This window comes from Desarmillaria tabescens (genome assembly GCF_030435595.1).
Source record: "Desarmillaria tabescens strain CCBAS 213 chromosome Unknown EV420scaffold_39, whole genome shotgun sequence".
NCBI lineage: Eukaryota > Fungi > Basidiomycota > Agaricomycetes > Agaricales > Physalacriaceae > Desarmillaria > Desarmillaria tabescens.
In genome coordinates, this window is record NW_026848338.1 from 344,524 (window position 1) to 367,657 (window position 23,134).

At 47.5% G+C, this 23,134-nt stretch overlaps 6 protein-coding genes across 6 annotated transcripts; 3 read left to right on the forward strand and 3 right to left on the reverse strand.

Annotated features, from left to right (window-relative positions):
- Positions 1–597: 597 nt before the first annotated feature.
- EV420DRAFT_1708683 (uncharacterized protein) lies at positions 598–2,912 on the reverse strand (the record flags this gene model as incomplete). Its single annotated transcript, XM_060479578.1, has 8 exons — positions 598–999; positions 1,078–1,397; positions 1,454–1,737; positions 1,798–2,138; positions 2,187–2,237; positions 2,295–2,362; positions 2,418–2,499; positions 2,547–2,912. Coding segments are annotated over 8 exons (1,914 nt in total), but the record flags the coding sequence as incomplete, so codon positions are not given.
- A 4,276-nt stretch (positions 2,913–7,188) lies between these two features.
- Positions 7,189–8,857, reverse strand: EV420DRAFT_1767139 (uncharacterized protein; the record flags this gene model as incomplete). The annotated part of the gene is made up of 6 exons (XM_060480913.1): positions 8,560–8,857; positions 8,463–8,505; positions 8,317–8,411; positions 8,233–8,267; positions 7,534–8,135; positions 7,189–7,370 (listed from the first exon to the last, which is right to left on the reverse strand). The coding sequence occupies exons 2-6, from the start codon at positions 8,488–8,490 to the stop codon at positions 7,189–7,191; spliced, it is 942 nt and encodes a 313-aa protein (XP_060326808.1). The 5' UTR covers positions 8,491–8,505; positions 8,560–8,857.
- Positions 8,858–15,082: 6,225 nt separating this feature from the next.
- On the forward strand, positions 15,083–16,570 carry EV420DRAFT_1312947 (uncharacterized protein; the record flags this gene model as incomplete). Its single annotated transcript, XM_060468605.1, has 1 exon — positions 15,083–16,570. Exon 1 carries the CDS (start codon positions 15,236–15,238, stop codon positions 16,568–16,570), a length of 1,335 nt encoding a protein of 444 aa, XP_060326809.1. The 5' UTR covers positions 15,083–15,235.
- A 618-nt stretch (positions 16,571–17,188) lies between these two features.
- EV420DRAFT_1483290 (uncharacterized protein) lies at positions 17,189–18,888 on the reverse strand (the record flags this gene model as incomplete). The annotated part of the gene is made up of 7 exons (XM_060469956.1): positions 17,189–17,395; positions 17,602–17,619; positions 17,675–18,031; positions 18,116–18,325; positions 18,479–18,688; positions 18,736–18,739; positions 18,767–18,888. 7 exons carry the CDS (start codon positions 18,886–18,888, stop codon positions 17,189–17,191), a joined length of 1,128 nt encoding a protein of 375 aa, XP_060326810.1.
- Positions 18,889–19,136: 248 nt separating this feature from the next.
- On the forward strand, positions 19,137–20,028 carry EV420DRAFT_1483291 (uncharacterized protein; the record flags this gene model as incomplete). The annotated part of the gene is made up of 5 exons (XM_060469957.1): positions 19,137–19,362; positions 19,440–19,553; positions 19,584–19,676; positions 19,772–19,839; positions 19,870–20,028. 5 exons carry the CDS (start codon positions 19,137–19,139, stop codon positions 20,026–20,028), a joined length of 660 nt encoding a protein of 219 aa, XP_060326811.1.
- Positions 20,029–20,149: 121 nt separating this feature from the next.
- EV420DRAFT_1483292 (uncharacterized protein) lies at positions 20,150–22,829 on the forward strand (the record flags this gene model as incomplete). Its single annotated transcript, XM_060469958.1, has 11 exons — positions 20,150–20,220; positions 20,334–20,400; positions 20,435–20,661; positions 20,741–20,877; positions 20,943–21,092; positions 21,395–21,477; positions 21,576–21,659; positions 21,886–21,984; positions 22,347–22,488; positions 22,706–22,717; positions 22,765–22,829. 11 exons carry the CDS (start codon positions 20,150–20,152, stop codon positions 22,827–22,829), a joined length of 1,137 nt encoding a protein of 378 aa, XP_060326812.1.
- Positions 22,830–23,134: the final 305 nt, after the last annotated feature.

The window sequence follows — 23,134 nt, forward strand, 5'->3', positions numbered from 1 at the left end:
TGAACCCTCACCAGAATCCATTATATTCCCTAATGATGTACATCATTTCTAATTAATCATACCTTGCTTTGATCATTACTCCTTGCCTCATGCTCATGTATCTGGATTTTGGCAGATCCATAACAATTTGATTCTAATACATTTACTTCTTCACTAGAATGAAATGCTGGTTCCCTTGGGTATCACACTAACCACTTTCATCTAGTTAAAAACTTGAATTCAATCTCATTGAATCAACATAATGCCCAGATCAATGAAAAAGCCAAGTCAACATGAAAGGACTAACATATGGATTGAAAGATAATAATGATCATAATAGTGAATGGAACAAACCAAAAAAAACCTGACTAGGAAATTTATGAATGAGTGACTCAGTGGATATACATATAAATTCAAAAAGTCCAGCTCTTTGTAACCTGAGGCAGAATTCCTAAGTTAAGTGTGTGTGAGGGAGTGTTGTATATGATGGGGAGGGAGATGATGACTGGTATGTGCCTGGTATTATTACAATAGAGGAGCAAGCATAAAAAAGCAATCTAAACAAAGGAGGAGGGATACATATAATTCCATGCACCAACACTATGGCAACACTAAAATCTACTCTTCCTCTTCCTCCTCCAATACATTATGCAATGGGGTGCCATGCACATACCACCCCAGACTTGCATGGCCCTGATCTTTGTCAATCACAGATATACATGGTAGTGGTGGTGGTACAACCTCTTCCTCCCCCTCTTCTGCCTCCTCCTGTGCCAGTATCATAACAATCTTGGGCATAAGCAATACTCTTGGAGTAGCCTGTGAGGTGCTATTATGCTCCCACTCTTGGTATATCTCAATCAGTGCAGCAGTCTTGTTGGGAACCTTCAATGGCACAGTTGAGGGTGAAGGCTGGTCATCAAGGTTGATAATGGGCAGAACTCTGGGAAGCAGCTGAATGCCTGGCCCCAAGAGTTCGTCTTCGGAATCGCTGTCATGTCCAAACCTAGCTTGGGGGTCCTTGCCATCACTGTTAAGATGTGCTATAGGTTGTCATTCCAGATGAAGGTCGAAGTATCCAGGTCGTTTGAGCGGTACAGGTTGGGGTGGCGATTCCTCTTTCTCCTCCTCTGCCTCCACCACTGGCTCTGGTTCATCATCCTCAGACTTGTGTTGATCATAATGGAGCGACTGGATTGACTGTTCAGTCATTGAAGGGCCATCTGCATTGCAATCCAGCCAGTCATCATAGCACTGTGGATGCCAAGGATTGTTGACAAAGTCATTCATAGCCAGCCTTGAGGGAACCCTCTCAACTTCAATCGACTCCTCCTCTTCATCCCTTACAGGAACCTTCTCCATTTGTTGACTCTCTGGGCTCTGGCTCATCTTCCTCACACCCTTAAGTGCCTTCTGCACTTTGAGGCCAACAATATCAACATCCTCTCCTCTATCCTTCCCTTGCCCACCATACTCCTGGCCAGCCATGCCCCGTTCTCAACTCCCCACCAAGATGTCCACCCACACGTCATCAGCAACCCACATTTCTTCAGAATGCCATCAACAGGCAGGTAATCCTCATACACGTCTTCCCCATTGAGGCTCGCCAGACGCGTTTCAAAATCCATGCTGCTGTACTCAGCAGGAGGAAGGCCATCAATAAGCAATTTTTGTCCCATAACAGAGCCATCGTTTGTAGGAGTCCCTGAACCACCTAAACAAAACTGGCACCTATTTGGGGGTGTACCCCCGATGGTGCTTATGGTCAAGGAGGAATCATCACTTCTGGTGGAAGACTAGTGACTCAGTGATTGCAACATGGGAGGAGGTTCGACTTCAGTTGGAGAGCCGATCATTGTAGTATGCGTTTCCTTCGATCCAAGAGTGATCACTTTCATCTTCCAGTTGCCATCACCTCTTAACAGGCCCTCAAACTCGACCTCTCTGAATGAAGCCTTTGGGCTCAGCACCTTGGACTTTGACTGCTCAGTCTTGTCTTTCTTCGACTGGGTTGTCATATTTGGTGATGTTGAAGTAGGTGAAAATAGTGATGGAAGACATCGTCGGCTTGATCCAGAAGACGAGGAGCTCATCTGCTGGTGATATTCGAGGGGAACAAATTCTTCCAACAGAAGCAGAGTGTCTGATTGAAACTCAATCTAAATCAAAGCTTGAGTATAATATATATGGTAGAGAAAGGAACATACCAGGGCCCAGTTACATTCTCGTTCAGCCTTGCCAATCTCTGATATGGCAGCCTATCCATAGAAGACATCTAAAAATGCTTCCTCAATGACATCTTCCTGTCCTATGACAGATTCTGTATCCCATCCAAATGCTGGTATATGTTTTGCGGCCTCTTTCAGCTTCTTGGCATATTCAGCTGGCTGATAAGAGGAGACCGTGGCGCCATTGGGGCAAGAACTGTAGCATCGCACTAAAAGGCGTTATATCTGATCTTGTGAATCCTATTGATGAGAAGTCGTTCCAGCTGAGCATTTGCCGTTTTGTGCTCTGTGCCTGCAACCAATGAGAAGACAGAGAGGTGGAAAAGAGGGCATACTCACTGTTCTGGCACTCTCGTTCAAATCAAACTGCAGCTTTTCTTGACCCAGTCCTCCAAATCCCAGCAACTTGAATTCTCCCCACTTGAGATCAGTGAGGCTCTGGAACTGGTCTCCATCCTCTTGTCCTGCTTCAAACTGAGACTGCATATCCATGTGTTTCCGAGAGCCATCAGAATACTTGACGGGTGATTTGCCAACAATTTTGCCTAGATTACACTCCCATGTCGAGGCAGATTTAACGAGATCCTTCATATACGTTCGTACGTTACAGCAAACACTGAGAACACAGCAAGTGCGAGCACCTTTATGTGGTTGCAGTCTCAACGACTGGTCAGCAAGCTGACTGGATATCCCTTTATCCACTCCTTGAGTCGCATAGGGACACCCATGGATGCAGAAGACACTTTGGTATCCTGGAAGCGAATGGAGAGAATGACGTGTTCCATGGCATTCGTAGTGCATAGATAATAGACATAGGTGTGGTGGAAGGGCAGTGCCGGCAGGCCCAGGCCAAAGAAGAGGGGCCCGAATAGCAGGGAAAGTGTTGGTGGTGTGTCCTGACGATGATGAATTCGCCATCAAGTATGTGAGGACTGTTGGATAACACGTGCACCATGTGCTCAGGCACATTTGCCTAGCAAGTAGTTAATGTTTGCTTAGAAGGCAAACGAGTGCAGAATACTACGAAATCTAGCTACTTAAATACCATTTTGTATCTTCTAGTACTTTCTTTCTCTTAGTAAATCCTTACTCAGCAAAACTCGGGCTAACTGGACATCGTGCCAGCTTGCACAGCCACAGGGTCATCAATATTCCACAAGGACAGTGAGCACCGTGATGACTATGGAGCGCAAATAGGTGGGTATGGTGGAAGGAATGTCGAAAGATGGGTATCAGGGTAGACCGCGCTCATCCTGTCCATTAACAATCCGTACCAGGCGTCCGAGTCCCCATCACAACACAGAACCGGTGTTGTCAAGAGTCAGGGTCAACGCACGATTCATATGGTGATTTGACTGTCAGACAAGTTGTGTCGAACTGTAGGCCTCATGGTACATAAACCTTGGCTGACTGTTGCCCAGAATTCTGCGAAAACAATACCAGGGTAGCGATGTCCTCGAAGTCCAGGTTTTAACCACATCCAATCTGTTATATGTGGTACCTATGGGTTGGAGGTCAGCCATAGTAATGAAAAGCACATATGAGACGCACCCTGGATACCTAAATATGTCAATATTATCAATCCATCCATGCATCCGTGCAATTTCTAGGAGTAACCAGCTTTATGATGACCAGCTATGCCTCCGGCTTCTTCATGCGCGATTCCTATTTCATAGACGTAAGTCATGGTTCTGCAAGTAACGGGCAGAACTAGAACACTCACAGAAGTAGCGTAAGAATGCAGATGCGACGATTGTTGCATTGGACAACATTGTACACCGGGAACATCCATGGATGGCTGTTTGATCAAGAGCAGCCAAATCCTGAAGATGGAGGTCACGTCATGCCCTTCGGCCAGGCACATTGAAGGGTGGAATAAAGGGTGAAAGTACCTGGTTCTCCTCACCAGATGGACGCTGGCTGATAAAATTCCACGCGCAAAAGTCGGATGGCCATAATCAAGTGGTCTGTGCCATAGTCGTGTCTTGATGGCTGCTTCCGAATCCACAATGTTGTTGGAGGTGCGAAATGTCGTATTAGGCGACTTTATGGGAATAAGGTAAGCAGACAAAACACAACCATTAGCATTGCATACACACCATAGTACTCCTCTCGATTGCCCGGCGTGGTTATCAGACATGGATTTTCTCGCAGCTGTCTCGACAAGCACGCGATATACATGAAAATTCCCCATCGGAAGGATGACATTCCACTGAAGAAGTACCATGTGTCATGGCTACTTTGAGATATGTAGGAAGATGGCTCATGGCCCGTCAGAAAAGATGGTGCTCTCATGAGTTGCAATACACCTTCATCTCTGTAAGATATCCAGGTGCGTGCTACTATTCGTTGGTTTCATTATTTCTGCTCACCTTTGCCACCAGATATACATCATCTTGGCCGTAGTTCAAATTCGTATTTGTTGGATTGCGCGTCCTCGATATCTTGGTCGTCGAAGGTGTTAAGGCGACAAGGGGCGACATACCAAGGGAGTTGCAATACGGAAGACGTCTCATATTACGAAGTCGATGGTATGTACTACGTAGTTCCAGCTTGACTATCTCGATCTCATTCACTCTTTTTAGTCGAGAAGTCATACTATCTGGATTTCAAGAATTATGATCTCACCCAAATCCTTCCCCCATCGCAATACCACCATTACCTGCCATCGCGTCTGAACAAAATCATGACTAGCAGCAACTTGGATTCCTGAGTTACGCTCTCTACCAGGGTTATCCATCATATCTCCGCCAATCTTAATCTTTCTACATCTGAAAGAATCCTGTCCCATCGATCTCGCTAAGTTCTCGGCTCTCTTTGCGTTGTTGTAGATCACCGAGGTCTGGCCAACCCCAATCTCACGCTTCCTCATTCTGCCACAACCAGCCAGTTCACGAGCTTGGGGATCGTCATTGTCTGTAAGATCTTTCAACCCCGTACTGCTAACGCAGTACTGACGTCACACAGCTACGCACCTGTCGTCTTAGGATCATGCATGCCCCCGTTGCCTAACGGAAGAAAGCAGGGCACTAGAAGGTGATCGAGGGTGATCAGTCTTTCATGATCCTGCTTTCCTGTTCGCTAGATTTAAGCCGGTGAGAATCGTTATCTCCACCCAAGACCAAATAATTGATATCGTCTATTAGAGTTCTATCCGTTTATCTGCTATGCAGGGCGTTCCGTGATGCCATGTGTTCTGCCCAGCGCAGTCGGTGGATAATGGCGTACCTTGGTCGACTATGTGAGCGGGGGAAAACTGTGGGGGTTTAATTATGCTTCGCAGTATGGTCTCATACTGATGTCTCGACGCATCGATCAGGACATTCTTGCGCTCGACATGATCCCTGGAACTCTGTAATTTCTGCAATTCCTTGGTATGGCATACCAAGAAGACTTGTCTAAGAAGACGGGGATGGTAGGCGAAGAGGATTTGCGATGCTGATGTGATTCAGAGCCAGCCAAACAGAAATCTTCAAGGTGCGCCTTTTAATTCTTCGTTGTTGTGTTAAAATTAGTGATATTTTACAGATGTCAATCGTCGGGGAAGACGCTCGTCGCAAACAATATCATTTTAAGCGCAGTCTGACACGTCGATAACATGACATGAGACTGCATGAATGGTTTTTGTTGAGGACTAGCACGAGGACCTCAATGAGCAAGAGTTGTGAGGGTAATTTCTCCTGATAATGCTATTCTCTGAACTAACAGACCCTGTGCAGTAAAACCATCATAACGACGCTCCTTCCATGCACTGTTTTCAGAGTTGGTGTACGTGATGGCGCCAGAAACCATGGGTCGAGGACAGCACGGAACATAGTTTCACCCATCGATAGTCAGTCTTCCGCAAGATGGGACCTGCTCGGAGTACGACTGAGCTGGTTTAGTGAGGCACTTTGCTTCAAGTCGTCACCACTGAAAGGTTCGCCCTTCCTATCCCAGTTCAACGAATCAAACTACCTTACTCACATGGAAACTGATAGACATGACTAGCATTATGACAACTGGATATTACAATATTTTGCGCATCGTCTTTCGCAATAATTTTGGGCGCTTAATTCTGATTAAGGCTTAGCGCTGGACTTTCAAGAACTCGTACGATCATGGTATAACTTACTGTTGGATGTTCTCACGTCAAGAAGCAGTATCAGGCTCCTTTCTTTGTCCGCGTCTGATGACCTTTCTCATCCTTGTGAAATCTTGCATCCCATTTATGGCTCACACGCCGGTCATGGGAAGCGTCTGAGACCATAATTTCCAGTACCTACGACAATGATCCAAATGCTATCTTCGAGCTTCCATGGTTCCATGGTCAATACTTTAATCTGCAGAGGAAAATATACCAAGTGCGTCTATCACCTGTCCCTCATTTGCTATCCATTAATTCGCGCTCTGAATCAATTCAACAGAATTATCTGTCCTAGCGCTACAATTATCTGCTTACTCGGCCGAGTCTGCCGGCAAAACCCTGACACCTATGGTTCACGAGTATCATCTCAGAACCCACGTTGATGTCACTTTCAGATTGTGGGTGTATCCCTGTGCTAACTCCTCTGAGGCGTCTACTTAATTTTAGCCAACAGACGATGTTCTTCCCGTCCTCGGAATGCTCATGCTATCGCAATGTCGACTTGTGTGGTTTGCCTTCATGGCTCGTCCATTGGGGCGACGTACTGGTCGTGAGAGCCTTTCGGGGAGAATAGAAGCGAGGTCGGATTGGCATAGAGACCGTGATGAAGAGAAGTATTTCGAGGCTCTACTTAGCCTGAGTGATAGCACACGCTCGATTGATGAAACCGCTGGGGGCAGCGCATTCTTTCTCGTTAAGTTCATTGGAAGGAAGCAGCTGATGCCAATTGTCCCAGAATAATTCTGTCTCGTTCTACAAAGATAATCAGTGGATATCTTTTCTGCGTCTTGATCATCCAACGAAAGCCTATACAAGATCCGCTTCCGAGGCAGGTGCCGATTGGCAAGGTTCGAATCAGAATGCGAATTCACGTTCATACGTGGACGTTGAATTAAGTGTGAGGTACATTCGCTTCGTAATGTCTAGTTCCGCTGATGCCGAAACGACAACTTCGTCGTCGCCATCAAAGTCTATGCTCGCCTGCTCTTCTCCAGTTTGAGACCACCGTCGCTTCCAGTCAAACGTAGAAGAAGCGACTGATGCCGGTCACCATCGCACAGGACGAAGACGCGTCGCTAATGCTAAAGGCTGGCCGAGCTGGCACGTTTATGGTTTGAAGAGATTGCGAGTATCGATTGCTGATTGGTCTGAAAGAGGCCTAGCACGCGAAAAACACGTAAATATATATTCGAGGCGTACCTAACAGGCTCTGCTGGTGGCGAGGTATAGTATGCTCTCGGCAGTAGCTCGGTTTGGTCGCAGTCGAGACCGGATTCAGTTGGTTCGAAACTGAGGTCTGAGGCGAGGGAGCACCCATGGTAACTGGAGGAGGCGAAGGGGTCAGGCTCGGGAATGTGTCTGCAGAGGTAGTCGTCGGAGTGTCATTCAAAGGAGTCAGGCTGGCTGAAGAAGCCTCAGAGTCGGTGGCCAGAGAGTCATCATCCTTCGATGCGATTGAAGACAACAGAATAGAGATCGAGGGCTGCATCTCATTAGCTGGAACGTCAGGGTAGAAGGAAGGACAGTAGTTGGTGATAGAAGCTTCGACAAGAGACGCAGTGAATGAGGAACGGATGGTTGCTGTGTCCGATGCCGGAGACGTCGATAGAATACTGAGCATAATGGATTCTTTCAACGGATACGTAGACGAGTCCGAGTTGGAATGGATTGAAGATTGCACATTGGGAATTTCTGATGGTATAATCGTCTGCATGTACATGTAACACGCGTCAAGGATTGCAGAGAAATTACCAGGAATAAAGCCTACATCCTTACATGTATCTTCAGTCGCTAGAAGACATCTACTGAATGGAACTAAAATGCAACGCTGTTAACGAAAATGCCACCAGGTGAGATGGTAAAACGTGCTTGCATCCAGGCATCGGCTAGGTCACTTACAACGGGACGAAACTGAAAGCTAATAGATGTCGTGACTATCTTCGATTTAGCTCTCTTGAAGATATCAATACAACAGAGACATACCATACCCATTTCTGAACTACTGTTGTAATTTTCCATCTCGTGGAGAGTATACGCAGAGCTGTGGAAAGAGAATGTAGTTTTGAATTCCAATAAATCTGAACGATAAGTCAGAAAAGTGGTCGTCAAGCCGAAGGATGGCAACATACATTCATGCACCAAAAGTGAGAGTAACATTGCGTGCAATTGCTCCTGTAAAGAAGCGAGATGTAGGATCGGCGTATGAACCAAAGAGGTGGATCCTACTTCGACAAGCCCTCTCAAATCCTAGGGAACAACGGGCCATTGAATCTCAATCTCAGCGCGAGGAGCTTCCACAGGCGAAATGTTACAAAAGAGAATCAAAATGGAAAGCCAAGTAACGACGCTAAGCCACCATTCCTGAGCAATCCTCTCATAGCTTGGCCGTCCGCTTTCGGAGCGAAGACTCTTGTCAGGTCCGTGGTGCAGAACGTCATTTGAGAAAATTAGAGATATGAGGTATCGAGGAAGCGAGATGATCCAGGGAAGTGGAGATGCGCAATTAAGGTTACGAGAAAACGCCTGATCTTGGCGGGTACCCCAGACACCGGGCATGCGCGGGCCCGCTACGCGCCGGGATTGTTTGGCACCAGAGAAGCAAACAAAGCGTGCTTCGTTCCTTTTGTCCTCTTGCTGCTGTGACATCCGTGCCCTCTTGAAGAATGCCAGCCGGTTTATGAGCTGGATGAATCCCTAGGCGAATCTACCACGAACCAGTTCCTTCTGCTCCACCTTTCGACCGGCTTTCTTTCAACATTAAACACGAATACGTTGGCCTCCATGGCACTCCGAGCTGAGTGGAAGTCAAAAATTTACGATGTATTTCTTTCTGTCCAGTTGGGAGTACGCAAGAAATATTACGAGGCAGGGAAGAAGTGCCGTGCATAGCAGGTTCCCACAGATCACACCCAAGACCATCTGCTTTCCACGCCTTGAGGAATTCACACACCTAGTCCTCAGTGATACTGCCGACACACTCTCTTCAACCCCACCGTCCCATCGTTTTGCCAAGTCCAGAGTGACCCTTCGTGTTCTGACGTGACGCTCGAGCTCTGTTGTAGGGATGGACGAGTTAGCGGTATCTAGAACGTAAACGCAGGATGCGATGGAAGAAGTACGTCCTTGTTTGTCGGCTCATTGGTTTTATGTGGTTGATACTATTCTTGCAGCATGACAAGTGCCCGTCTCAACGTGAATTCGGCGGAATTCGACCAAGCGTCCTAATCATTGCCTTTACGTTCATTTCTCGTATGCAACGGAACTTAGACCGTAAGATTCATGACTTTCCGACCTTCAATCGCTGATGAATTGATAGATCACTGACAAGTGCTAGGAACGCGCATTGCTTCATTTCTTCAGAAATACGTGGCACCGGTTTTCCAATCGTACGTTCCCAGGAATCCGTAATGAACCAGCTAACTCTTTCTCAGTTCTTCACGATGCCATCAAAATATCCTCCTACACCCCTACTGTCGACATCACCTCCCTTTCCTAACTCGTTCGCCCAGCTCTTTCGACAAAAACACAACGGCAGATGTAAGACTCCACGTGTCCAGCATTGGCATCCTCATTCAACGCCAGCTAGACGGCATCCATCAACTCGAATCATAAATTGCCTGCCTAACACACAATTCGACATTCAGTCACACTCGAACAAGGCATCATTCTTTCTGCGCCGGTGTACCTCCTTCCGCAGGAATTGCTCCTGTTGCTATTCCGCAAGTTGGAACTAGGCTCTACGTTGTTCAACAACCAGATAACGCCTATTCTCTGGCGGTGGGTTCGTCGTGGCATGACCTTATGGCTTATATGCCGAAGCTGTAGCTTACAATGCGCATGGGCTGTTCGTACACCATTCCGGCATCCGAAGACCGTATCCCACCAAACCTTGCGCTTGAGAAGCTCGACTTTCATGTCTTCTCAACTCTGCTTTCCTCTCTCCAGGCACCTCACCTACACGCTCTAAGCATCAGCCGACTCTACGACACACTGTTTAGCCGGTTTCCCTTCTCCTGCCACCTGTAATGGGCGGTCATCGACTCTACACAGCTTATCACCCTCCTCGACAATGCCAATCAGGAGTCGGCCGTCAGAGGGTTCGTGTGTAAAAGCCTACCCAGCTCAGACGTACCAAGCCAACTCTTTGAACGAATTCTCTTCACCAAAGTACCCGGACATTTTACGTGCGTGTTCTTCCCTGGTTCACTCCTCCACTCTCGGTCTCGCACCCCGTTATCACCTCGGAAATGAACGTTGATGATCTTAACACTCATCTCAGTCACATCTTCGCATCCTCATCTAACGACAACATGGGCACCCGTTCTCTTACCACTCTCATGCCCCATAACCACTGGAATTTTGTTGTTGGGAGTGAGAGCAGTGTATGTATGATATCGTCAATTTGACGACTCTTTTCCATCTTCCGGGATGAATCTAATTTCAGCAAGTCAGGATCGGCTGTAGTTCCTCGCCTAGCATGGCGGTTGAAACACTTGCGAGCTGATTGAAACACTGGTACTTTCAGTTTCAGACGTCGACCAGCAAGGTCAATATACCTCCCAAACGATGACACTTTTTCGATGCGTTGGGCCGTGATCATTCATGATGTGAGGATGCACGAGGAGTCTTTACCTATGGATTAGTCCGGGAATCTCAATGAGCAAGAGTTACTGGGTACGTTCCTCCTGATAACGCTCTTCCGTCGACTAACGCTTGTTCGATAGACCCTCGTCATCCTAATCCCGGATCTTGTACAATCCCTCAATTGCAATGAAGCTTCTTTCGCACCTGCATTTAAAGTTAGTACACATGATGGTGCTATGAACAATGGGCGTCTAATCGAAGACGACACAGAATGTAGTCGCGTGTATTCCGTACTCATCGATCATCAAGCTTCTGAGAGATGGGAGTGGGGCCGGGTGGGTATAGCGAGGCGCTTCTCTTCAACAAGAACAAGCAAAGCAGTCGCCACTAATAGTTGTTCGTCCTTGCTAGCTTTGTTCAACAAATCGAACTAACTAATTCACACAGGAACAGATGGTCGTGTCTAGCTTTACGACGACTAGACTGATGTTACGAGAATGTCCCGGCTGTCTTTCACGATGACATCTTTCGGGTGCCTAACTCTGACGAACCCTTGGAGAGGTATGCCAGCAGTTCCATGCCGTCGTTATGATGTTCACCGTATTTTCGCAGGTCTTTTTCGCAACGTAACAAACAGGAACCTGCTCGACTGATAGCAAACGAGGCTTTGGAAAGTAGGAGCTGCAGGCCGAATGAAGCTGCAGTACACTTTCCACCTTCAGCTTCAGCATCTCCCTCGCCCGCTTTGTCCTGGAATCTTCCTTACAGCCAGCCTACTCAAATCTCTCCAGCTGAACAGCAACGGAACGGACTCGTACGACCACGGCACTCGGTCCTCTGATGGATCATGATAGAAAGCTAAGAGCTTTACGTAGCAGAGCTGACACGGTGCGTATGGGTTTCGATTACTCGGTAACCCGTTCCTTATTACTATTCATTCACAGGTCTCTCCAGCTCTGATCCTCTTCTCATATCACATTCGCCAACGCTGGCGAACCTTGTGCAGCATGGTCTGCCGTTACAGTCATGGAGTAGGCCTTTCAAGAAATCGCAATATCATCGTTCAACTTACTATTGGATCATGCCGAGAACCATCAGGTGAGCTTCTTTGTCCCCATTTGGTGGTTCTTCTTATCCTCGTGAAGTCCCGCTTCCCATTCAGGGCTCACACACCCGTCATAGGAGGCGCCCGAGACCATGATGTCCAGTACCTACGACGACGATCCCGACATCATCTTCAACGTTCGACGGTTTAGTTGTCCCGATACTCTAACGCGCAGAGGCCTATTGGAGGGACTATAGACCAGGTGCGTCTATCATTTTCCATCCGTGAATTTGTGATCTGGACCAATTTAATAGATTTATCTGCATTAACATCATAATTATCAGTGTATTCGGTACAGCGTGCTGGCATCCACTCGATACCCGATACCCACGTTCCTCGGTATCGTCTTATGCCCATCAAATCCTATGCCAATGCCACAGTTGGATTTTGAATATGCGCCATCCTTCTAATTCCTCTCCAGCCTTGATGTAAATCTAGCCAGTAGACAATGGTCTTCCCATCCTTGAACGACGACCCTTGACCTTGCTATCGCAATGTCGACTTCGTGTTTTGCTTCCGTGACTCCGTTAATCAGGGTGACATACCTGTCGTGGGAGCTATTCAAGTAAATGGAAACGAGGTCGCAACAGGATGGGAACCATGAGGACAAGTACATCAAGGCTCTGCTTAGGCGCCCGATTGATAATCGCACGCTCGATCGGTGAACTCGATGGTTGCAGTCAGTTTTTTCTCCTCAATTTGTCGAACGCAGCTGATGTCTGTTTTATAGAATAATCATGCCTAAAACTACGAAGGTACTGTTCTCGCAGGGTGTCTAGGAGTTGATATTCCTGAATAAACCTTCAATGTTGAATTGACGCTCGGTGGGTTAGCGAACCGGTAAGCTGGTAGTTCCATTTTTTCGTGTTTTCGTATTTTAATGATAAGAATATTCCAGTGAGTAGTAGTTGCCTAGTTTTCCATTGGCAGACTGGTCCTGGGCGTTTCTTCGGGTGGGCCTGAGAAATGAGATAACGAGACATCCGTGATTACCGTGTGTACCGCGGAGATCAGCACATGGATACTGTTGCGTGGTCAGGGATCTTCGGGAGACTTCGAGGGCGAAGTTATGTCTGGCATCTGACTTATACCCATCATATGTAGCGAGAGGTTATTTGAGAATATATTTTTGATGCAGAACGTACGATGAGTGCTTTGATGGCTGAGTCCTTCGATACAAGAAAATCGTTGCTGAAATAGGTCGGCTTATTAAACATGCAGTGATTTCTACTTACGCACGCTGAGGTCGCTTCTCAGAAGTCGCAAAAATAACGAGAAGACGACGTACGTGTGAGAGAATGGGGCCGGCATTATTCAAAAGCCGGACGACATTGGAGTCCAGAAATGGAAGGTCAAAACTAACCCGTGTCTTCCCCTTTCACTCCCATCACCCTCTCCTTGTATTTGCTCATACCAACACTCGTGAGGATTTCGCCACTGGTATTCAAGAGCCTAGGTCTTCGAGATCTGATAGAGGATAGAGTCTTTTTGCGACACCCGGAGCAAAGGTGCGAGACATCCGGTCGTGACTCGTCCCTCTTTATCGTGGCTAACGCATTCACAGGCTGATGGGAACTGTGATCATCATGTCTCCCACACCGCAACCCCGTCCTGGCCCTCGTTGATATCCTTCAATAACCCGGCATTGACAACCTCGATGTATATGCTTCCTCAGGCTAGTTCACCTTTCGCAGGGCGATTACTCTTCGAACGAGTTCTGTGAAGTTCGACAAAGAAACGGGTACGGATTCAATGAAGCATGGAGGGAGGGTGAGGAACCATGCTGTGATTGAATGGTGTGTCTTGCTCGCCTTTAATTCAAGCCATTGTCCTAAAAGCCTGTTCAGAGTGTCGAGCCCCACAGGAGCAAGGATTTCTGTGCTGGGTGCCGTTTTGGTGTGGTAGCATGCGTGTAAGTGAGATTGTGGGTGTATTGGGAGTTGCTGTTCCTCACGTCTCTCCTTAGCGTTCATCGGAGTTGGGAAGGGTGATAGACTTACAGAAGGCATAGCGATACATATGAGCTCGGTACAAGCGTCTTGGTACTACTAGTGGGGAATCCCATATACCGTTCATGCAAACTTGAGGGATCTATACCCTATACCTGATCTCTAGTGTTTCGTTATCATGAGGTCAATGAAGTCGAATTGTTGTATCAATTCGCGTTATGGATGGTGAGGGGTGTAAATTCTGTGTGTTCTTTTGCCCCGGATCATGCGGGATGTCGTTGGATTCTGTCACTGCCGTAAACACGGTTAGCCTGGGGTGACCAGTGACCTGCGAGTCCTTCCACCCGCCTCGTGTCGTTCCACCTTTGTCTTATACCTCAGTGCACGCGTAACCGTCTGAGTTCAGAAAACGGGAAACGGTGCATACCATTAATTTATTTCGGTCCGAGTGCTCACTACGACACTGAAAATAATAGGACAAAAGCTTTGGAGCCGTGTCAAGTCGACGTGGAGACGCTTAGGCATGGTCCTTTCGACTGCACGGAAATTGAAGGATGCCCCTCCTGATGGAACGCCCAACCACAATCCAAATGCCAACACATCCCCGCCATCAGAGTCGCAACCAGCGATGGTGCGCCAGGATTCTGGTTCTACCTCAGGGGTCGTCAATTACACCTCCGACGTGACATCGAACCCATCGCCCCGCTGTCATCCCGAACCGCTCTCGGACACTCCTATTTTGAAATCCCAGACTTCGGCCGTAGAGGAGCAACTCGCCAGTCCCAGTGTCGATAGAGGCGATGAGTTCCCTGATTATGGTGACTATACGTCTGTTGTACGATCTAGGATAGAAACAGTAAGTTGTGCGAGAATAAATGGATGAAATACCGGTGAATGAACATCTTCCTAGGGCATAGAGGTCATTTCTGCCTTCACTGAGACAGGCAAAGTGGAGGCGTTGATCGAAGTTCCTCTGCAAAGGAAATACACAGGCACAGACCCCAAATATAAAAGGCGATGGAAGTATGAAGATGATGATGGCCCAAAGCGGGAAGTGATATCCTCCACGCTAGCAAATGTGCCTTGCACTTCTCTTGGCATTCAAGGTATTCTAGATCTACTCAACGCCATCCTTGAAACATCATACACCCTGGATACACCATCCATCTCTTCCCTTCTTGAAGACTGCATCACACAAAACTACAACTTTGGTACCACATATGGCCATCTCCGCCAGGTATGGAAGACCAATAAAGATGGCACCATGCAAGATGAACTACACAGATGTGAAGAGGAGGACCAGGAGAAGCGACAAAGAGCACTGAAAGGAAACCAGATTGTCAACCCTAAGTTACCACCTCGACGTGTCTGGGACCTGTACAGCAATCGTGTGGTGCCATACTGGGTTGCCCAGAATTGGCCGAAACCAATATCACATGCTTGGATGGATGAGAAGGATCGCATTGACATGTGGACCCCTATCAATGGGAAGGAATGGCCAGTGCCCATCCCAAAGGATGCAGACCTCCACTTGATTAGGATTGAGATGCTGAATCTGGGATTGGAGTACACGTGGTTGGATGTGCTTTGTTTGAGACAGATTCAGAAGGATGGGCTGAGGGAGGATCTGCGTGTGGAGGAGTGGAGGCTGGATGTGCCCACAATTGGATATGTGTATGATTGGGCCTATCAGGTGGTGATCTACCTGAGTGGGTTGGGGCAGCCTTTGAGTTTGAAGGAGGGTGACTTGAACAGTGATCGGAGTTGGTTTAGGCGTGCATGGACAGTGCAGGAGATTGGGGATGAAGACAGGATCATTGCTGGGGATACACCTGATGGACCATTGCATGCCAAGCCAATTGATGAGGATGGAAACTACAAGACAGATATACTGACACAATTTCACATGCAGTGGAAGTCCTTTTCAACACAGGATCAGGGTATTTTTACTGCATTGGCAAACATGCAGGAGCGAGTATCAACCAATCCTGTGGACAAAGTTGCAGGACTGGCATTCCCTCTGTGGCCCAAGACAATACCAGCATACCATGAGAGTGAGTCTCTTGAGGATGCATGGACAGCACTGGTCAATGCAATGTCCTCTTGGATGTGGGTGGACTTCCTCTTTTTGTATCCTGCAGTGGGACAAGGATGCAAGAAATGGAGACCAACATGGAAGCAGGTTATGACAGACCCTCTGCCAAAGAATACGCTCTGTTTTGGGAAAGTTAAGCATGATGATGAAAAGAATGAAGACTGGTATGAAGGGCCTTGCATTGAGAAGGGGCTGGTGCAGGGTTTGGATGTGGGATCAGCAGAAGGAGGTGATCGACATGGAGAGTTAGTTGTTGAAGATGTGCATGGAATGGTACACACATTCAAAATCATTGCCACCCACCAGTGCCTGGTACCTGAAGGTTTGTATACACTGCGTGGTAGTAGTTATCACTGGGTGTCTGAGCAATATTGGGCTGTTGGGCAACAACTGCCAGAACAGAGATTTGAGAAAGTGTCAGTGGTTGTAATGGCTGATAGAAAGGAAGCAAAGAGGCTCAAGGACCTAGGCATTGCTGTAAAGTGTCGTAACATTCTTGTTTGATCTAGGCATGTTAGTAGTGGTGTTAGATGTATTGAAAGAGCTACTTCCCTTATTATGCAATGTAATAAATCCTACCTACCTCTCAATAGGAAGATTTCTTTGTCCCTATGTTAGATCTTTGCCTGCACCAACATGTACACATCCTTAAATGAAATCATTTCAATGGTTGCATTGTAATACATTTACCTTTCAACAATTGGAACAAAACACTGGTTCCCTTGGGTACCCCACCAACCACTCTTATCCAGTTAACAGCCTGAGTTCAATCTTGTTAAATCAACATAATGCTCAGATTAACAAAAAGAAAAACAAGTCAATTTGGAAGGACTCATATATGGATTGAAAGAGAGTGATAATCATAATAATGGATAGAATAAACCAAAAAAAAAAAGAGACTAAGCAGTAACAAGCAACTCAATGGATATACATATAAAATCAAAGAGTCCAGCTCCTTGTAACCCGAGACAGAATTCCTGAGTATGCGAGGGAGTGTTGTATATGAGGGGAAGCAGGGATAATAAGTATAAAAAATGAGGAGCAAGCATAAAGAAACAATAGAAACAAAAGAGAAGGGATACATATAATTCCATGTACCACAACCACCACCAGCACAAAAATCTACTCTTCCTCTTCTTCCTCCAATACATTATGCACTAGGGCACCATGCACATACTGCCCCAGACTCATGTGGCCCTGATCTTCACCAATCAGAGGTACATGTGGTGGTGGCAGTACTTCCTCCTCCTCCTCTGCCTCCTTCTGAGCCAGTGTCATAACAATCTTCAGCATGACCATGGGAGTAGGCAATGCCCTTGGAGAAGTAGCCTGCAAGACCCCATTCCATTCCCGCTCTCAGTCCATCTTGATCAGCATGGCAGTCTTGTTGGGAACCTTCATGGGCACCATCAAGGGTGAGGGCTGCTTGTCAAGGTTTATAATGGGCAGAACTCTTGGAAGCAGCTGAACACCTAGCTCCAAGGAGTTCGTCTTCAGAATTGCTATCATGACCAAGTCTAGCTCAGGGTCCTCACCATCGCCATTAAGATGCACTACAGGTCATTGTTCCAGATGAAGGTCAAAGTATCCAGGTTGTTTGGGTGGTACAGGTCGGGGCGGTAATTCCTCTTTCTCCTCCTCAACCTCCACCACCGGCTCCGGTTCATCGTCCTCGAACTCATGTTGATCATAATGGAGTGACTGGATCAACTGTTCAGTCATCGAAGGGCCATCTGCATCGTAATCCAGCGAATCGTCGTAGTACTGTGGATGTCGAGGATCATCGACATAGTCGTTCATTCCCAGCCTCGAGGGAACCCTCTCGAATCCAATAGATTCCTCCTCTTCATCCCCTACAGGGACTTTCTCCGTTCGCTGGCTCTCCGGGCTCTGGCTCATCTTCCTCACACCCTTAAGCACCTTCTGCACTTCGAGGCTAACGGGATCAACATCCTCTCCCCTGTCCTTCCCTCACCCACCATACTCCTGGCCAGCCATACGTCGTTCTTGACTCCCGACCAGGATGTCCACCTAAGCGTCGTCAGCAACCTCGCGTTTCTTCGGCATGCCGTCAATGGGTGGGTAGTCCTCGTACACGTCTTCCCCATCGAGACTCGCCAGACGCGTCTCAAAATCCACACTGCTATATTCAGCAGGAGGAAGTTGGCTCGACCCAGAAGACGAGGAGCTTATCTGCTGCCGATATTCGAGGGGAACAAATTCGTCGAACAGAAGTACGGCGTCTGGCTGAAACTCGATCTAAATCAAAGCTTGAGTAGAATATATACGATAGATAAAGGAACATACCAGGGCTCAGTTACATTCTCTTTCAGCCTCGCCAATATCTGATACGCCAGCCCATCCACAGAAGATGTCTAAAAATTCTTCCTCGATGACTTCCTCCTATCCTACAACAGGTTCTGTATCCCATCCAAACACCAGTATATGCTTTGCGGCCATTTTCAGCTTCTTGGCGTATTCAGCCGGCTGATAAGAGGAGATCGTGGTTGACATTGGGGGCGGGAACTGCAGTGTCACGCTGAGAGGCGTTATATCTGATCTTGTGAATCCTATAGGTGAGGGGTCATTCCAGCTGAGCACTGGTCGTTTCGCACTCTGTTCCTGAAACAAATGAGAAGATAGAGAGGTAGGAAACGCGACACACACACCGTTCTAGCAGTCTTGTTCAAATCAAACTACAGCTTCTCTTGACCCAATCCGCCAAATCCCAGCGACTCGAATTTCCCCCACTTTAGATCGGTGAGGCTCCGGAACCGGTCTCCATCCTCTTGTCCTGCTTCGAACTGAGACGGCATATCCATGCGTTTCTGATAGCCATCGCAGTACTTGTCGGGTGATTTGCTGACAAATTTGCCAAGATTACACTCCCATGTTGAGGCAGACTTGACGAGATCCTTCGTATACGTTCGTATGTTATGACGAACACTGAGGATATGGCAAGTACTCCCGCCCTTATGTGGTTGCGGTCTCAATGACTGGTCGGCAAGCATATTTGGATATCCCTTTATCAATTCGTTGAGTCGTGTAGGAACATCCATTGATGCGGAAGATGCCCTTGGGTATCTTGGAAACGAATGGAGAGAATGATGTCGTTTGTGGCACGGAGACAATAGACGTAGGTGTGATGGAAGGGCAGTGCCGGTGGACGCAGGCCAAAGAAGAGGGCCCGAACGGCGGGGAGGGCGTCCATGGTGTATGTCCCGACAACAACGAGTTTGCCGTCAAGCGTGTCAGGATGCTGAGCACCATGATGACTATCATGTGCAAATGGGCAGGTAATAGTGGAAGGAATGTCAAAAAATGGGTATCAGGGTAGACCGCGCTCATCCTGTCCATCAACAATCCGTACCAGGCGTCCGAGTCCCCATCACAACACAGAACCGGTGTTGTCTGGAGTTAGGGTCAACGCACAATTCATCTGGCGATTTGACTGTCAGACAAGTTGTGTCGAATCGTAGGCCTCATGGTACGTAAACCTTGGCTGACTGTTGTCCAGAATTCCGCGAAAATGATACCGGGGTAGCGATGTCCTCGAAGTCCAGGTTTGAACCACATCCAATCTGTTATACGTGGTACCTATGGGACGGAGGTCAGCCATAGTAACGAAAAGCACATATGAGGCGCACCTGAATACCTAAATATGCCAATATTATCAACCCATCCATGCGTCCGTATGATTTCTAGGAGTAACCAGTTTTATGATGACCAGCTATGCATCCGGCTTCTTCATGCGCGATTCCTATTTCATAGACGTAAGTCATGGTTCTGCAAGTAACGGGCAGAACGGGAACACTCACAGAAGTAGCGTAAGAATGCAGATGCGACGATTGTTGCGTTGGACAACGTTGTACACCGGGAACCTCCGTGGATGGCTGTTTGATCGAGAGCAGCCAAATCCTGAAGACAGAGGTCACATAATGCCCTTCGGCCAGGCACATTGAAGGGTGGAATAAAGGGTGAACGTACCTGGTTCTCCTCACCAGATGGATGCTGGCTGATAAAATTCCAGGTGCAAAAGTCGGATAGCCATAATCAAGTGGTCCGTGCCGTAGTCGTGTCCTGATGGCTGCTTGCAAATCCATGAGGTTGTTGGAGGTGCAAAATGTCGTATTAGGCGACTTTGTGGGAATAAGGTAAGCAGACAAAACATGGCCAGCAGCATTGCATACACACCACAGAATTCCCGTATGCCAAAAGCCCGCTTTCCAATAAACATTCTCCTTCGCCTGCGATCGCGACCTGGCAGGTCACAAAAATCTGGGAGGAACACGCGTTTGGAAACCATAGGCAGCCGTCGAGAGGGTGTTCAACAAGTATGATACTCGTCCGGATGTCGATTTTTGCTAGAAAGTGTTGATCAGAAGCTCTAGATGGAAGGGTTCAAGGAGAGGACGAGAAGACGATGATGATCGAAGAAGACGGAGCGAATTTCGGCACATCTCGGCATCAAGTGCGGATACTACTGATGACATCATGACCGCCCTTGGTCGCGCGTTGCTATCCACATCGACGTCCACGACCTCCTTCTCTCCTGCAGTCTTCGCCCGCGATTTCTGGTCCAACACAGAAGAAATGTCATCCATACGACTCTCACAGCTTATGAACACCCTCTCGATTGCTGGGCGTGGTTACCAGACACGGATTTTCTCGCAGCCGACTTGACAAGCATGCGATATACATGGAGAATCCCCATCGGAAGGCAGAATTTTCGCTGACGCCTCAGAAATGGCCCGTCAGAATAGAGGGTGCTCTACCAAAGCTCTCACGAGTTACAATGCACCTTCATCTCTGTGAGATATCCAGGTGCATGCTACTATTCATTGATTTCCGTATTTATACTCACATTCGCCAACAGATATACAACGTCTTAGCCGTAGTTCAAATTCGCATTTGTTGGATTGCGCGACCTCGATACCTTGTTCGTCCAAGATTTTAAGTCCAGGACAAGAGGTTACACGACAAGCGGGTTGCGATGCGGAAGATGTCCCATATTGTCGTGTCGATGGTGCGTACTACATAGTTCCGGCTTAACTATGTCGATTTCATTCACTGTTTGTAGTCAACAAGCCATACTATCTAAATTCCAAGAATTACAATCTCACTCAAATCCTGCCCCCATCGCAATACCACCCTTACCTGTCGTCGTGTCTGAATACATTCGTAACTAGCAGCAACTCGGTTCCGAATCTATTCTCTCCACCAGGGGTATCCATCGTGTCTCTGCCAATCTCAATCTTTCTTCTTCATCAGAAAGAAAATTGTCCCATCGATCTCGCTAAGTTCTCGGCTCTCTTTGCGTTGTTGTAGATTGCGGAAGCCTGGCCAACCCCGATCTCACGCTGCCTTATTCTGCTCCAGCCACCGAGTTCCCGAACCTGGGGATCGTCACTGTCTGTGATGATCTTTCTATCCCCCACTGCTAAAGAAGTACTGACGTTGCACAGCTATACACCTCTCGTCTTAGGACCATGCATGCCCCTGTTGGCAGGCAGAAGAAAGCGGGGCACTAGATGGCAATCAAGGGCGATCAATCATTCGTGATCCTGCTTTCCTGTTCGCTAGATTTAAGCCGGTGAGCATCTTTATCTCCACCCGGCACCAGATAATTGATATTGTCTATTAGAGTTCTATCTGTTCATCTGCCATGCAGGGCGTTTCGTGATGCCATGTGTTCTACCCAGCGCAGTCGGTGAATAATGGCACATCTTGGTCGACTATGTGAGCGGGGGGAAACTGTGTGGGGGTTTAATTATGCTTCGCAGTATGGTCTCATGCTGATGTCTCGACGCATTGATCAGGACATTCTTGCGCTTGATATAATCCCTGGAAGTCCGTGCAATTATAGCGATTCCTTGGCATGGAATAGCAATGAGACTCGGTCTGAGACGACGGGGACGGTAGGCTAGGACGTTTTGCGATGTTGATGTGATTCAAAGCCAGCTAAATAGAACCTTGCAAGGTGCGCCTTTTAATTCTTTGTCATTGCGCTAACATCAGTGATATTTAACAGATGTCAATCGTCGTGGGAGACTCCCGTCCTAAACAATATCATTTTAAGCGCAGTCGGTCACGTCGATACATGACATGAGACCGCATGAATGGTCTGTGCTGAGGACTAGCACGAGGACCTCAATGAGCAAGAGTTGTGGGGGTAATTTCTCCTGATAACGCTATTCTCTGAACTAACAGACCCTGTGCAGTAAATAACGACGCTCCTTCCGTGCGCTGTGTTCAGAGTTGGTGTACGTGATGGTGCCAGGAACTATGGGCGTCTAATCGAGGAACAGCATGGAACACAGTTTTACCTATTGATAGCCAGGCTTCTGCGAGACGGGACCTGCTCGGAGTACGACTGAGCTGGTATCGTGAGACGCTTCGCTTTAAGAAGTCACCACTGAAAGGTTCGCCCTTCCTATCCCTGTTCAAGGAATCAAACTACCTTACTCACGCGGAAACTGATAGACATGACTAGCATTACGACAACTGGATATTACAATCTTTTGGACATTGTCTTTCGCAACAATTTTGGGCGCTTAACTCTGATTAAGGCTTAGCGCTGGACTTTCAAGAAATCGTATGATCATGTTTCGACTTGCTGATACATAATCTCATGTCAAGAAGCTGTATCCCGTGAGTTCCTTTGTCTGCGTCTAATGACTTTTCTTATCTGTCTAAAGTTCCGCATCCCATCCCAGGATGCCGGACATGGGAGGTGCCTAAGATCACGATGTCCAATACCTAGGACAATGATGCAGATGCTATCTTCAAGCTTCGACGGCTCGATGGTCAATACTTCAATCCGCAGAGGAAAATATACCGGGTGCGTCTATCACCTGTCCCTCATTTTCTATCCATTAATTCGTAATCTAAATCAAGTTAAATAGAATCATCTGTCAGAGCGCTACAATTATCTGCTTACTCGACCGAGTCTGCCACGAGTATCATCTCATCAGAACCTATGTTAATGTCGCTATCAGATTGAGGCGCCTACTTAATCCTAGCCAACAGACAATGCTCTTCCCGTCCTCGGAACGATATTGCTATCGC